Here is a 15,891-nt window from a genome sequence, read left to right as displayed (position 1 = left end):
CACGATCTGGTCGCCTCCAGTGCTCAGCAACAGGTAGAGAGACTTGTGTCCATGTTCCTGCCGTGAGGATGTGGGAGGCAGGATCTAAATGTCTTCTCGATATGCGCATTTTATCGCCCCAACGTGCAAACGCCTCACGAGGCCTTCCCTCGATATGATTGAAGGAAAGACTCTGTGGCCTTGCACAGCTGTTCGTGCTAGAGATGCATTAGGATCCTGTAAAAGGCACGGATAAATTGGAGTTGCGCTAGACCTTGGTGGAGTGAATCGTCGATTGGTCAATTGAGACGAGAAAAGCCGAGGCTTGCTAACTCGGGAGTGGACTGCAGCGGCACCGCGGCCCTGAATCCGCGACGTAGAGATTTGTCGAAGGGGGGATATGATTTTGTCCTGCTGCTGCTGCTGCTGCTGCTACGACCGGCCGCATCTGACCGTTCCTAGCTCTCCATCTGATCTGCTCTGGGGATGAACCGAGCCTTTACGCCCGTCAACATGGCCATAAAGTAGTAGGATATCTCTTCCTCTGGGGGCATAACGATCTCAACCTCGAAATGCTTGAACAGCGTCGGCACGATCTTGGAGACCAGCATTTCGGCAAGATGTCTTCCTGGACAGGTGCGGGCACCGCCACCATAGATGAGGTTGTACCGGTCCATATCCTTCTTCTTGTTCTGGTCCGCCTTCAGCCAGCGATCTGGGCGATATGTTTCAGCATCGGCACCAAAGATGTCTGGGTTGCGATGGAGAGAGACGGGATTGCAGCCAACCACGGTTCCTGGCGGAAAGGAAAGCCCGTGAATCTTTGCATCTCCTCCTGGCGAGACCTTCCTGGGTAGAGACATCCCAATGACAGGGTGGAGACGTTGAGACTCCTTGATACTCGCTTGCGTGATTGGCAGCTGAATTGCATTGTCATAAGAGACAGTATGCGAAGCCGACTGAACTTCCTCTGCGACCTGTCTCTGAACCTCACTATGTGAGCCTATCATGGATAGAGCAGAGATGAGGGTCGAGGTCAGTGTCTCATGTCCTGCGCCAAAGTTGGTGATGGCCATCCGTCGGAGATATTGCTCGCTGAACTCGGACCGATCCCTGTGAAGCTGGATTAGATCGGCCACAATGTCCTTGCGCTCGTCCTTCTGTGGTCGGCCGTGCAAGGCCACCTTCACTCGTTGTGAGATCTTCTTTTGGACAGCAGGAAAGAATGGCCTGAATCCTTCCTTCGGGGTGTGGTAGGTCACGCGCCAGAAGGTGGCAAATGCCCGACCAAAAGATTTTGAGAGGGACTCCAGGATGACAGCAGCAGGGAAAAGCCCGAAGACGCTCTTTCGTCTCCAGCCCATGTACGCGTGCTTGCCCGAGGCACCATCTGACCTGTCTTTGAGATACCCAGGCGACCATGACAGGCTGACGGCCCCGAGACATTCGACAACGATAATGTGCATCCACTCCTTGAGGTCCACCTGAGTCCCCTGGAGAGCATGCAGCTGCGCAATGACTCGTTCCATCACGGCATCAACAGCGCGCTCGTATTGTTTGACGTTATTGATATGGTAGATGGGCCCGATGAGTCTCCTCTGTAGACGATAGCGCTTCATATCACGCTCGGCCAGAAGATCCAGCGTATCAGCAGACTGGAGACGGAAGTCCCTCCCAAGCTTTGGTTTGAGCAGAGCCGTGGCCACTGCATGACGGCCCAATTCGTCTGAAATCAGCCCCTGCATCATCCAGGGTACGCACACGTGGGATGGGATGGGATGAGTTGCGCGCACATACAATAGAAGTCGGACTTGTCATAGCCATTTGTGGGGCCTGCATGATGATCATGAGTTTTGGGAATAATGGAGAAAGTATAATCCGATAATAAGGAATATCAGATGGCTCACTATAAATCATCTGGAAGGCCTCCTTGGTGACGAACCACACCTCGTTGGGAGCGACTCGCACGACAGGACCATAACGGCGGTGCATTGACCTGCCCAGGGGGAGCATGCGTCCATTGCGCACATGGTAGGCATACCAACAAGACGAGATGGCAGCGAGTCGTGGTCCTGGGATCCGAGAGAGAGGATGGAGTGTGAGGCGATAGGTTGCAACGAAGAGCGCCCACAGCACGAGTAAGACGAAAGCTTTGAGTGTGGATACGAGGCTGTACCTGGCCCAGTCGAGGAGCAGCCAGATGCCGCCGGCCTCCCACATTCCTTCGTCAATATTGAAGCTTATCTCGGAAGGAGGAAGTCAATTCCTTTGCCACACTGGATGGTTGAGATTGCGTTGAAGAGGGCAGATGCTCTCGGGATGAGTGGGACAAAGTCGGGATCCTCCACAACGAGTCCTCCCTTTGGACCCATTGCCCGTCTCCTCCCAAGATCCTGTGCGCGGATCCTCAGAGCCTCCACTTCTGGCTCTGGTTGAGCACGGTTCGTAATGTTCTAACGTCGCAATGCCGTAAACTTAGAGTGTCGCAATATGACAACGGGGTGGTCCATATATGGTACTACCATAATATGCATAGCAGCACCTGAGTCGAGCTTCTTTTTTTTGCGTCTTTTCTTTCTTCTTCTTCTCCTTTTGATGATGCTTTTTTCTTTCTTTGTGCAGGGGTCTTGATTTGCTCCTTTATCAGTTGAAGCCGCCCCCACGTGGTCGCTAGTGACAGGGCATCAAGATTTGTTTCAGATGATAATTTGGGGAGGTTACAGGCGCTGAGGACGCTTTTGTGGCAGCGGGGTTCATCCACTATCCATCCTATCGATAACCATCATAGTACAATTGTAGTGATCGGTACTCAATTGAGTATGGAAGTCGCCAAGGGAAGCTGTGACTCGGCAAGTCTGACTCAGCAATTCTAACCGAGCTGCCCGCAAGGAATTGAGCTCTGAACCACGTCCTCGACCCTTCTTCCCCAACAATCCCACTGATCCACTGCAATCTTCGCCAACTCTCCTTTTCCCTCTCCCTTCTCTCTCCTCACCTCATCAGACTACCATGGACCAGGCCAGAACAGTCTGTTTTGTCCCGCAAAGGTTGCTTTATGTCGTTCACTTCTCCGACAGCGAGTGGCCGTCCAGACTCGGCTGACCCGGCAAATGTGTGAGACGGTCAACGCAAGGCTCAGGAAATGCAGTATTGCTTTCAGAATCCATGCCCGCTACTACGTCTCATGTTCGTATTCATGTCCCAGACCTGCAACTTGGTTCTAAACATCAACAAGTCGGTACTATGTACAGCCTTGATAGGTCCGTGGGCCGAGGGGGCGACCCACCGTTGGTGGATCACGCATCGGAGCACGTGCGGATGTATTTCGGTTCGACTGCCGGATCACCATCCCCAGTCACGGTCTAAACCTCGAGCGGACATGAAGGAGAGAAGGCCTTGGTTCCGACATGCTGGCCGTGGGCTACAGGATACGAGCACCCTGTCCATCACACGTGTGGTGGACCCTGTTACAGAGGCCCCAACTGCCTCTGCTCGATCCACTCTAATGACGGACGCTCTGGCCTGGCCTGGTTTGGTTCTGGCTTGGAATTGTTTGATGGAGGGACGGCGTGGCCCACAGCCGCACATTACTCAATCCTGTTTCGCAAGATAGCCATATTGTGCATGTGCCTTGCCCAACTCGGATGTGGCTGGCGTTCTCTATATGGACAGGGCTCATCTGCAAATTTCTTTTTCTTGCGGGCGTCACCACTTCAACTTGCATCGTGCATCGCTCTGGATCCCCAGCTTGGCATAGTCTCCCTACCGGACCCTGCAGGTGCTGACCCAAAGTATCAACACGGTGGACTCAGATCTGCAGCATGCACCAGGGTAGACCACACGCGGGCTCTCTTCCATGGACGTGGAGCTGCCATGAAAATCCTCCGGCGCCCATGAAGCTGCTCAGGAGTTAAGGAGATCACCTCGGAGCTGCACTACTGTGTAATTATCCTGGTCGTCTCCAACGAGGGAAAAACGTGGCTCTGGGCCCTCCTCTTCCTCAGCCGCGTGCTTTTCATCTCTCTCGGTCTTGCTTAATTCTTCTTGTTTCTCCCTTTCCATCTGAAATCTCATGCGCCCTATAGCCAGCTCCTGTCTTGCAGCATGCCTCTTGCCGCAGGACAGTAGCGTGGGATGGGAGCCTTTCAGCTTCCTGACAGCGTCCTGGGCGATGCTGTCGGCTGCTTGATCTATTCGTTTTTTTGTCTGATTGTGAACTGTGTCTTGCTTTGGCTGATCTGGATTCACCGTGAGAGGACTGGCTGTGAGTTGGGTTTTCTTTGGGAAACATTCGTCCTGCTGTTGCAGCGCATGGCTAACCACATGGCCCCTTTTGTCAGATGTGGCCTTCATTGCCTACTTCACCCTCCTGGCCACGGTCTCGAGCTTGGTACAACAGCTATACGATTATATACTGTGGCGAGATATCATGACATGGCAATTTCATTACGGCAAAGCCCATGAGACCGATGCGGAAGTCCAGTATCAGAACGAGATCTTCGGTTTGAAACTGGCGCTGGCCTATCTTCGTGCGTATCTTTACACCATTCTTGGACGTTCTTGTGAACTGACTTGACCGTATGCGTAGGTTCTTTCGCCTTCATGGTAGAGGCATCCCTTGTCTTCTTCTTGTAGGTTCCAGCCTCCCGATGCGAACCCCGTCCGAATCTTGCCGCGGCTTACATGCCATCCCAGTTCGTTATCTTTAGCTTCGACCGTCTACGGGTGGTGGGCAAAGAATCCCCGAATCCAACGAACAATGTCCATTGTTGGACGAGTCGTACCTATCGTCCTGGGTGTGATATCCATTATTTTACTCCAACTAGACTTTACTCACCGAAGCTTTACCGTCTATGGGGTCATTGCGAATGCACAACGTACGCCCAGATCCCCTATGTCGAGGTCCAGCCGGACGCGCTGACGAGAAATGCAGTTGTCACCAGCTTGTTTGGATCTTGCATCTTCCTTCTCATGATTCTCGTCAAATACCTGCAAAGTCGGTGGCAGTTGAAAACGTGGCAAACTTTGCAGTATGGCCAAGCTGCACAATCGACGTCCACGACAAGAAAGTCTACCCTCAACAGCCGCCGCAGTCGAGCCTTTTCCGATTCCAGACCTGGGAGCGCAACCTTTGACAGGTGGCTCGTAGTGAGGCTCAGCATAGCCTTTGCCACGCTATGGTATGCATCTTGTTGATTTCCTTCACACGGCCCCCTCTTGCAGACTTAGACGATACTAGTCTCGGGTTTCTTTGAGACATTTCAAATGGTTGACTCCAGGATTCTTATGGCTGACCATCACAGTGTCTTTGAATGGACCAATATCAATCCTCACTTGTCTGCCAAAGACCGTGTCGTCGAGGCGGCCAACGAGAGCGCTCCCGATCTATCCACAACGCGGGCCATGAAGACCGTCACGGGCTACCTCTCTGGTGTATCTCCCAGCCTCTTGGCTTTCGTCGTCTTTGGCACAACGAAAACCTTCCAGCGCAAGATGTACCAGACCTTTGTTCCGAAGTTCCTGCGCCCAAAGAGAAATCGAAAGGGCAACAGCAGGCTTGCGAGCCACCATCAATCTCAGCTGCCCTTCTCCACAACAAAAAACAGCAGCGTCACACACACATCCATCTCTGGCCTTACGGCGCCTGGGACCCCGCAGCGACCACGGTCTCTTTCTATGCAGCTGTCTCACTCCTCGATCCGAAAGCCCGAGACCAGCCTCGGGCCCATCTACGAACCCGGATGTCTTTGGCTTCCCGACGACGACACGCCGAGGAGCAGTCTGCGCCCCAGCCAGGTCGGCGTCGCGGTTGGCACGCCTCGACGCTCTGCACGGGAGACATTCTTGATATCGGAAGCTGACGACGAGTCCGTGGAGGATATGACATCCATACCGATGAGCCGTTTCAACAATACCCACACCAGACACCTAAGCGGGTCGAGTTCGCACACGACTCGGATCTGGAGCGAGGGCCGGCGGGAGAGTGTGAGCTCGTCCAGACGTGGCAGCAGCAGACAGCGACATAATTCAGAGAGCGTACCGAGACGAGGTAGTGCGTACTAGATTATCACAATCAATGGGCGGTGTTTTGGGTTTCTTCTAGCACGTCTAGCTTTTATGAAGAGTGATGTTTATATTGTATGTAATGCTACACACCATCACCCGTCCGTCTAAGACTTTCTACGCCCCGTCGGTCAACATTGGTACCAACTTGTTCTCGACCCAGAAGTCCCCAAACGACTCGAGAAGACCGCCGCGTCCCAACACCCCTGCTGCAGTGACCTCGGGATCCCACTGATCTTTCTTAATGATGGCTCCTCTGTCTGCGCCTCCGGTGACCAACAGACATCTCAAGATCGAAGTCCACCTTTCGGTGCCAGCCGGGTCTGTCTCAAAAGGTTCAATCCACCCTCTCCGCTTAGCATCTCTGACGTGCCGGAGGGCCATGATCCAAGGCGTGACATCTTTCCTCTTGAGGAGCGTCGAGCTGAAGGCCTGGTTCGGACTTCCGATGAGCGGCGTAAGAAGATTGTGTGACGGGTACTTGTGCGAGTACTCTAGGAGCCCGCGCACCAAGGAGAGAGTGGACAGAGGGTAGATGGTCTTCTGCCGGGAGCATAGGAACTCTAGGGCTCGGTGCAACAACGGAGTTCCCTCCACCTGACCACCATCCTGGCCGATTTGGTCTATCCTTGGATCGGGCTCAGTCTCACTTTGCGTCTCCAGGTGGGATTCAGGAGGGAGTTCGGCCAGTGTATCGAGCGACTCGAGCACATATCGTTGCAGCCCAAACTTGGTGCAGAGAGTCAAAAAGGGATAGGGGATCACAAGCTTGCGTCCCAGCCGCTCCTCGTACGTGCCGAAACAGTTGCGGGCCCAGTGGTCGTTGAATCCCGTGCCCTTCGACCGCCAGTACCACGAGATGGTTTTTTCCAGCTCGTTGATGAATCTCGTCTCCAAGCACCCAGGATCGTGCATAACATAACGCGCGTGCGACAAGGCGAGTGCAATGCCGGGATACCACTCGTCCAGACGTCGGTGCTGCTCGGGCTCCTCCACAGGGTGCTTCATTTGGAGGACGTACGATCGAAGCAGGCGGAGATGAGGATCGAACGGGTCCGCCGCCTGCCCATTGTCTGCACTCTCCAGCCGGGTCCAGACGCAATTATCGGCGGAGAGAATGAGCCAGTCGCGGACAGTTCGGTGGAGATATGTGACCCGGTGTTGTGTGAACTCCTCGGCCTCAGGCGCCTCCTTGTCCTGTGCGAATCGCGGCCGAGCAAAGGCATTCCCACCTCTGGGCAGCGCCTGCACGTCAAGAAGACCAACTGAGCGGCGCAGGGCCCAGTCGCGAGTGTCCACACAGCGTTGTGTCACGGCGTCCTTGGTTTCCTGCTGCACAGAGCGCCCCTCAAGGACGAGCGCATCATCTGTCTCGCCGTTGCGAGCAAATGCAAGCTCCCAGAGCGACAGGGAGGTGGCCGAGTCGTCTTTGATGAAATCGGCGACGAACTCCCTGGCGCGGACCAGCCGGAACAGCCTCGACGACTCGGCCAGCTGGGCTTCCGACTGGTTCTTGAACACAAGCACTTCAAACAGCTCGTCGAGATCGGTCGGCAGGCTAAGCACACAGTCGCGCATGTCTGCCACCCTGGCGTTGTCGTCATTGTCGAACCTGCGCAGGAGTTCTCGCACCGCCAGCCGCACCCAGAGGAAGACCCCACTTGCCTTCTCGACGGTGGTCTGAACGAGATGTCTCGCGAGGTCGGGGTCCTGGACCATCACCTGGCGCACCTTGTCATTCTGGCTTAGCCTGTCGATAGTGTAGCGCAGCATGTCCTGGGACGTCGAGGCCTGCAGTTTCAGGTTGGGCACCTTGTACTCGAAGGCGCGCTCAAAGACCTCCCAGGGTCGCGACGAGAGGCACAGCTTGACCCGCGACGCATGCCTCCCCTCGGCCACATCGCGAAAGAAGTGGATGATGGTCTCATGGTCTCCATCGAACTCGTCTAGCCCATCCACAAAGAGGCAGATCTTGGCGGCCTGTTCCACCTCGGCGTCGAGGAACGACCTGAATGCCTCGATTAGCTCAGGCGTCGTCCATTCGAGCGTGGTCGCGATCCTATCCTTGGTCGTCATCGCGCCCAGCTTCTGCCACTTTTCTGGGAACACCTTGGCTATCAGGCTGGGCTGTGAGGAGAGCAGTTGGTATAGCAGGGACCGCAGGAGGCCAGTCTGCGATCGCTGCTCTTCAGACCCGCTGGTCCAGAAATAGAAGCCTGCGACCATAAGCTCCGAGTCGCCCGCCCATGTACGGAGGTAGCGTATCGTGTTTGCGTGGATGGAGAGGTATCGCATGAGGGTTGATTTGCCCGAACCAGGCTTGCCAGTGACTTTTTTGATAGGGCGGAAGAAAGAAACCAAAGTCAGTTCGCTGCAGCAGCTCTCTTTCTCTCCCTCCAGGGGTGAAGATCAACCTTACTCCAGTAGATATTGCCCAGCTCAGACGTCGAGAGCCACTTTGGAAAGCTCAGGTTCTCCATCCCGCCCGCCGCTGCCGAGTGGCCCGCGACGCTGCTCTCGTTGAAGATCCACTCGAACGAGGACCCATGGGCCTGGGCGATGCCCTGCTCCCGGTAGTTCATGGACTTGAATTGCAGGCTCTCGAGGATGAAGTCCTGGAGCAGGCCCTGGCTCACTTTCGGCCTTGGTGCTCCCATCATGGCGGTGACGACGCTCTGCGGCCCACTTCGTGAGCTTGGTTTATCGTTGGCGTGCTCTTGTCCTGTGGTGTTGGGCCGGGCGTCTGCGACTTGGACATCCTGCAGCGCATGGGAGAGCTCTGCAGCGCTGATACTGTACCAAAAGAGAGGGGGGAGGTTTTTGTGTGTAAGCATCATATATCATACAAGAGGGTATAATGAATGGTTCAAATGTATATCGAGATGGGGGAAAGGATCTGGCTGTCGAGCAAAGAACCTACCTATCTGAATCACCAGCCTGCGTCGTCAAACCCACGCGTTCTCTGATATCGCGTAGCCGTCTCCCAAGCACTTGAATGTCTGTCTGCGTGAGGATAGCATCACTACCGTCCCTTCTTCCTCCTCGTCCCGTCGGAGGCTGTTGCTGCTCTTGGCGTCGCAGGCGGATCAGGATATCCTGTCCAATCTTCCAGCAGGCCCTCCTCGCCTCGTCCACCGAGGGGACCTCTCCTCCTCCTTCACCTCGTCGTCCATCCTTTTCATTTTGCGAGGATTGTGTGGTGAGCTGTTCCACTTGGTTTTCGAATTGCCTGGTCCATGGTATTATAAGGAGACCTCCTTCTTGTTGTTGTCCCTGTGGCGTGATCGTCTTGCCTTGTGCTAAGAGGGTGTGGATGAAGTCGCCTGTAAGGTTAAGAAAGTCGGTAACGACGGGATGGCTGGGACGTCCCATTGTAGCCTTGAAAATAGATCCTTTTCAAGGTGGGCTACAGACGGGATGCCAGAAGAACACGTGCATTCGGGTTCTGAAATGCCCGAAGATTATTGTGGTTGGGTTTGGTGAGGTTGGGAGGAAAGGGGGGGGGGGGGGAAGTTGGGCAGACTGTAGTACCGTATCACCACCGGACGATAAGTCATCAACCCTACCCGACGAAAACAACTCTTACCGAGGACACAAAGATTCAAGGACGCGTTCCGAGGAAGGAACCGTCACAACACAAATGGCTAGGCAACAGAAAATGGATAGACAGGCAGGCATGTTGCTGACAGACATTACGTGTCGGCTTTCCATACAGAGCTTAGTCTGCTTATTCCTGTCATCTTCTTCTTTCTCTTCCTCTTCCCTATGTGCTCCTGCAAGGATACTGGAGAGCTATGTGATAACATGTCCCCTTGGTGAAAGAATCATCTGCCCTCAATCTCGCTACGAGGTGGCCTCGACGGCCGGTAGTGATGGCAGTCAAGATCGCTTTTTTTTCTTGCCAGAGTCGACGATGCCGGTTCCATCCGTCTACCCTTTTTCCTTCTCCGGTGGGCTAGCAAGCCAAATATTCGACCGGGCAAAGTGGCCGAGCACATCCTCTCACACCACCAGGCATGAAATCATTGTCACTTAGCACACAAAAACAGGTTGGCTTATCTAGGATGGACAACGAACTCGACATCTCGGGACTGGACATGACACCGCGTCGCAGACCGAGAGTCTATGACTTGTTTGTCCTACATACGCATTGGACACCACCCTTCTTCGTGGAGCGTTTTATGTCTCGCGTACACGGGACTCAACTCACCTGTGAGACTGCTGAGACTATGTCCTACCTAGCCTCCCGTCTTCAATCATGATTTGATCCGGCTCGGTTTGATATGTTCAAATTGCAGTACCTGTGACGAGCCAAAGAAGAGTGACTAGACAAGTTCTTGGGATGAAATGAAATACGAGAGCAGTACGTTGTCACATATTCACCTGAGAAGTTATGAAGAGTTCTTGTAATTTTTAATTGTGCCATAAACTGTGCCATACTACACCCATTGCCTGTCCCTTCAGGCAACCAATTTCTGGATAAAACAAGAATAATGCCGGCCACACTGCCCTGCACCAGTACAGGAGCAACAACAACGCTAGCAAAGTCGAGAAGCCCGGATGCAGAGTAAAGTAGTAGAGAGTGAGCACAAGAGATGAAAACAAGTAGACCACCAGCGAGCCCTTATGGTATCAGACCACGAAAACGCCATTTTTGAGGATCAGTTGGATCCGACCGTTACACCGAATTTTCCCATCCGTATCCCTTTTTCAGCGCCCGCCATAGTCGTGTTTGTTTGGGCCTGAGTCCGATAATGCCGAGATAAAAATCACTCGCTTCATATCCCAAACGCCAATTGCCGAGATGCCGAGAAAAAGAAAGGGGAAAAAAAGAACCACAGCAAGTTGAAAATGCCGCCAATCCGGTCAAAAGATGAGAAGGCGTGGAAAAGTAAGACGCGCGCAGTCCATATTGTGTTTGTCGTCGAGGCCCTGGCGGAAGAACCATGCATGATGAGAATTATTGTTGCTGACATGAGTCGCTCAACATATACCGAGGGACAGCACCACCAGTGGATGGATGGTTGGGCCGCCGCATGTACAACGAGGATATGGCCCCAAGTCAACCGTTAATTGCCCCTAATAGCTGTGGCAGCATGAGCGTCGGCACCACCGAAGAACGGAAATCGATCATGCATGTTGTAACTCGCAAGCTCATGTGGCGACGTACCAGTGAAGGCTTGGAAGCCACCTACCATAGGCGCTGGCGAGGCCGAATGCCCAGAGGGCTGGCCCAGCACCGAGGTCGAAGCTCGCAGGTTACCAGAGGGGCTGCCCGGCCGGATGATAGTATTGCCAAGTGGAGAGACATTGGGTGAGGCTCCTACGGCCACCAGAGCAGCATTGTGCTGGAAGTATGGGTTGGACTCCGACGAACTCTGGCGCTGCTGAGGTCCATTGGCACGCTGGAGCGAGCCGAGGATAAAAGGGCTGCCATTCGGGCTGGGGCCGGAGCTGTGACCCGGGGCTCGGATTGTGAAGGCATCGTCCGAGCCATCGTATTTACCGCTCTGGATGGTGCCATCGTGAAGCTGCGGGCTGGACTGCTTGGATCCAAACTGCACAATCATGTGTTAGTACTCGTCACCGAATTTGCAACTTACGCGACCATTGCCGGCGCTGGGTTGTTGAGGGAGCGAGAGATCTCATCTTTAGGTACGTACAAAGCAGTATTTATTTACAATTTCCTCGTACGATGAAGACGCGATGCTCGCTGCTCCGGGGGACCCAGTACCAGGAACAGTTGCCAACGTGTTGAGGGTCGCTGCCGGGCTCTGATTCGCGACAGCAGGCTTGGCGTCCTTGGACAGTGGCTTGGCCTGGCCAGTGGTCATGATCGGTGCCATCTTGCGGCCCGGTCGTGACTCTGGCTTGACCATGGTGTCCTTGGCGGCCTGCATCGCGGCTGAGAGCGAGGCACCGAAGTCGTAGCGGTTGGCGAAGGCCTGACCACTGGGTGCTGACAAGCGAGTCGACAGATTGTCGCTGGGAACGCTCGGTGTCGACTTGTTGTTCTTCAGGCGGAGTGGGGGAGCAGATTCGCCAAGGTACTCGTGAATGGACTGGTCGAAGCTGACCTTTCCACTATCACCAAAGTCGTCGAAGCCGACGGGCATCGACTTAGGCCGCGGCACAGACGAGTTAGACCTGCGGTTGTGGCTCCGTGGCAAGCCATTGGCCGGTCTGTTGGCAGCACCGATGACGCCTCTCTTGCCGTTCTGCGGAAGCATCTTCTTGCGGAAATCGACCTGGAAATTGGTGCCACTGTTGTTGTCCCAGTGCTCCTGGCCGTTGACACTATACCGGATAGCAAAGTACAGCGTCTTGGTCTCCAGGTTGGCGAGGTCGGAGAGCTTGATGCTGAAGTTGAATCTGTCGTGACTCTGCTCAGAAATCCGGGGGGTGATCTCACACATGTACTCGGCGTTGACTTCGGATGTTGTCTTCCAATAGTCCAGAGTGAAGCGGCAGGTCACAGACTTGTTGAAGGCAAGGTTGGCCACGGCGACAGAACCAATCAGAAACTTGTGGTCATTAGAAAGCCATACCCGCTCCAGGCGAACAGGTTGAGCCTTGCGGGCAGGGGTGTCCACAGGGAAATTGTTGATGATGATTTCCCACTCAAAGGGTGGACCCCGGTTCGCGGGCCTATCATTCACGCCGAAGGGGTACTCGTTGTCACTATCATAGTTATCGACGGGCGAGGAGCCTGCACTGACAGCCAGGGGACGATCGACCTGGAGGAAATGGCGGACGTGTTCGAGGTGAGAATCAAAGTGGACTGCTTTCGAAAAGGTGGGAGTTCCGGGCATGCTGGAGGGTCGACGCCGCGAGGCAGGTCGCAATGCAGGCCGAACAAGCTCGCCTGACTTCTTCCGAACCATCTGAGGCTTCCGAGGAATATCTTCATCGTCTGAAGAGTTGACCTCTGATGCCTCTGCTGACTTGGACATTTGCACCTCCGACACGGATCTGTTATGCGATGCCCGCCATGCGGGTGCCAGATTGTCCAAAGAACCAGTGCTGAAACTGTGATGCATCGCCTCACCTATTTTCTGGATTTGGGCCAGGGGCATGACGATGACATCCTCAACTTCGGGCTCCTTTTGCGACTTTGGAGAGACCTCGCGGTGCTGAGGTATCTGACTGATGGCCTCCTGCAGCTCCTTCAGGTTGTCGATGCGCCGGCCACGAAGCTCGGGGAGATCGTCCTCGTCACTCGATGTGGATGACTCGGGTGGCGAGATAACGGCACCCTTTGGCAACGACTTGGCATCAGTGATGGGCGGCGGAGACTGCCGCACGCTGGTGTTGAACAGGCTCTTGAGGTCATCCGAGGTGGCCTCGGGTGAGGGCTGGTTTATTGGGCCATTGTGAGATCCCACCGCCGAAGGCGTTCTCCTGTGCCGGGTCAGATACGAGGCTGACCGAGGCAACGAAGGGCGATTGCTTCCTGTCGAACTCTGAAGTGATGATCGACGACTGGCTTCGGGCGAGGTGGGAGCTGACGAGGCAGGCGACTTGCTGGGGGGCGTGTAAGGCATTCCAGCGACTGAAGCTGACAATGAATGAAGGAGGGAGGAAGAGAAGGTTGAATAAGGCGAGTGCGAAACAACGCAAGCCAAAGGATGAGAGATTGTCGAGGGCGAGATCAACGAAGCATAAGCCTGAGTAGGTGCCGTTGATGAGGCTGGCCGTCGGAATAAAAGCGTGTCTATATTTTGAGGCCAAATTAGTCTCGTATCCTAAGAGCACAAGTGATATGTCGACCAAGTAGCCGAAGGGAGGATAGATGCCGTTGGAAGGGGACAGCCAAGTGGTATTTAGAGCGTGCAGATTATTGGGGAGAAGGTCCCGTCATTTGCAGCAGAGGGAAAAGTGACAGGGCCGGACTCGATGACTGGCCGGCCTTGAGGGTGGCAGCATTCACTACAACGGCAAGGTCGATCCGGGCAATAAGAAGTATTCCGGAAGGTACTCACCAGGTGGATGGGACGAGCAGCAAGACAAGGCGACAGGATTACCCAGGCAATATTCCAGCAACTGAGCAAAAGATCTAACCAAGTGCAAGAGCAAGGTCTGAGTGGCAACTCGTCTCGATCGTCGAGGTGACGAGAGTTCGAGTTGTTCTTGGGAGGGGAGATGGATCTGTCACAGAACGTGACGTTGAGGAGGTTGGGGTGATCGATTTCGACCAGAGTAGGACTTTTTGTAAGACCTTGGTTTCCTCTCTCGTGTTGCTTCACGACGAATAAGGATGCTCGACGAGTGGTGTGGTTCAAGAGGACTTCCACCGCTCTTTTTCCTAGGTGAAGAACAAGGAAACGTCCGACAGGCGACGTTCTTGGGTCCTGATGAGTTGTCGCGGCCGGGGGGTGCGGTGATGTACGCTGTTCGTTCGACAGATCAAGTCGTTCGATATCGGCAGGACGTAAAGTGGACCAGGAAGCAAAAACAGTGTGGATATATGACCTGGCTCGTCCTTCTTCTGCTTGGGGCTGGCCGGCTTCGTCTCGTCACTGTCGTCAGTCACTCGTAAAAGTAGCGGGTGGGAACTGAGACAATAGGGTAAGAATTCAAGACAGAGCGACAGCCGTGAGGTTCGATTGTCTTGTCGTCAAGGAAGAGGAGAAGAGAAAGAAGAAAATAGGACGGGATAGAGAATGCCAGTGAGGCAAGTTGAGGGTAGGGAGAGTAAAGAGAGGAACGGGAGGCTCTTTGGGTACGGGAGGTGCGGGAACGGCCTTGGTTTTGAATGGCAGGAATGTGTGCAGCCCACAGCCTAGGGGGAGAGGAGGTGTGGCCAGACAGAAGCGGTAGGGGTGTGCCTAGTTCAGTTGAGTTTGTTGCGCTGGGGTTATCTGGGGTACCACTCCTGCCAACGCTACAGGGCCAAGCGCTTGTCAACAACCAAAAAAAAATTAAGCAAAATGCGCAGTTTAAAAATCCTAGTTCCCACCCAGGCAGGACAACGCATGTTCCAAGAGGGCATGAATAGAATACTTCCTAATGGTACTTACATGGTCTACACGTTTTTCCTTGAGAAAGACAATGAGAAAGAATTTATCGCTTAAGTTGCCACAGGATGGGTACACAATCGCCAGTGTTTTGTTGTTGAGATGGAGGAAGTGCAGGATGGGGATGTGCTTGGATGGTTGGTAGGTATTGGTGGGGGGCTGCTATCTCAGTGCTAGGAGTAGACTGAGACTGGTTTGTTTGGGGGGCGCACAGGCCTGTGCAGAGGAAACCTACTAAAGAAGGGGTGGTGTGTGCTGCTAGATCATGTACTCTCCCACCACTGCATTTCGTACTTTCTGGTGGTACATAGTAGTTGCCTTGCCAAAGTTGCCAAGGAAGTCGCCAAGGAAGTCGAACTGGTGAGCCCAGAAGGGTACCCAGACAAGGAAGCAGGGCACAAGCAAGGTCCCTGGGACCTCCACTGACAGGGGGGCTTGCTAGTGGAGTCAAGTACTTGAACAGGGAATCTGATGGGGTTTGGACTTTTGAAGTTGGGGTAGGATCTGGGATCCCTAGCATGGACCAGGGTGTGGGCCAAAAACCAAGGAAAAAAAAGACAGACGGAAATAAAAATAAAATAAAAATCGAGAGGGAAAAAGAAAAGAAGTAAAGACAACGAAAAGAAAAGCCATGTTAAAATAGCACCGTTTCGCACTGTATCGCTCTTCCTCCCTCCCACAGGATTTCCGTGGTACCTGTCACTCACCATGGCATGTTGATCCAACACCACGAGCTCCATCACGTACCATTGCGCGAGCTTCTTTTCATCTTTTTGAGACTGCATCTTTTTGTTACGTTTCGTTCCCTCTTCTCAAGAGCTGCCGTGTTGGC

General features: G+C 54.0%; 4 protein-coding genes across 4 annotated transcripts; 1 reads left to right on the top strand and 3 right to left on the bottom strand.

Annotated features, from left to right (window-relative positions):
• Positions 1-458: 458 nt before the first annotated feature.
• Positions 459-2,148, bottom strand: M406DRAFT_218128 (cytochrome P450; the record flags this gene model as incomplete). Its single annotated transcript, XM_040915521.1, has 2 exons — positions 459-1,705; positions 1,887-2,148. Coding segments are annotated over 2 exons (1,509 nt in total), but the record flags the coding sequence as incomplete, so codon positions are not given.
• A 2,260-nt stretch (positions 2,149-4,408) lies between these two features.
• On the top strand, positions 4,409-6,142 carry M406DRAFT_348869 (uncharacterized protein; the record flags this gene model as incomplete). Its single annotated transcript, XM_040922428.1, has 4 exons — positions 4,409-4,508; positions 4,568-4,610; positions 4,806-5,159; positions 5,283-6,142. 4 exons carry the CDS (start codon positions 4,409-4,411, stop codon positions 6,040-6,042), a joined length of 1,257 nt encoding a protein of 418 aa, XP_040780718.1. The 3' UTR covers positions 6,043-6,142.
• Positions 6,097-8,757, bottom strand: M406DRAFT_284211 (uncharacterized protein). The gene is made up of 2 exons (XM_040918552.1): positions 8,462-8,757; positions 6,097-8,372 (listed from the first exon to the last, which is right to left on the bottom strand). The coding sequence occupies exons 1-2, from the start codon at positions 8,700-8,702 to the stop codon at positions 6,160-6,162; spliced, it is 2,454 nt and encodes an 817-aa protein (XP_040780717.1). The 5' UTR covers positions 8,703-8,757; the 3' UTR covers positions 6,097-6,159.
• Positions 8,758-10,435: 1,678 nt separating this feature from the next.
• On the bottom strand, positions 10,436-14,727 carry M406DRAFT_76549 (uncharacterized protein). The gene is made up of 3 exons (XM_040925952.1): positions 14,025-14,727; positions 11,706-13,756; positions 10,436-11,600 (listed from the first exon to the last, which is right to left on the bottom strand). The coding sequence occupies exons 2-3, from the start codon at positions 13,584-13,586 to the stop codon at positions 11,112-11,114; spliced, it is 2,370 nt and encodes a 789-aa protein (XP_040780716.1). The 5' UTR covers positions 13,587-13,756; positions 14,025-14,727; the 3' UTR covers positions 10,436-11,111.
• Between the last annotated feature and the right edge of the window lie 1,164 nt (positions 14,728-15,891).

The sequence above is a fragment of the Cryphonectria parasitica genome (assembly GCF_011745365.1).
Source record: "Cryphonectria parasitica EP155 unplaced genomic scaffold M406scaffold_1, whole genome shotgun sequence".
NCBI classification, from domain to species: domain Eukaryota; kingdom Fungi; phylum Ascomycota; class Sordariomycetes; order Diaporthales; family Cryphonectriaceae; genus Cryphonectria; species Cryphonectria parasitica.
This window is presented reverse-complemented; position numbering and strand designations above follow the sequence as displayed.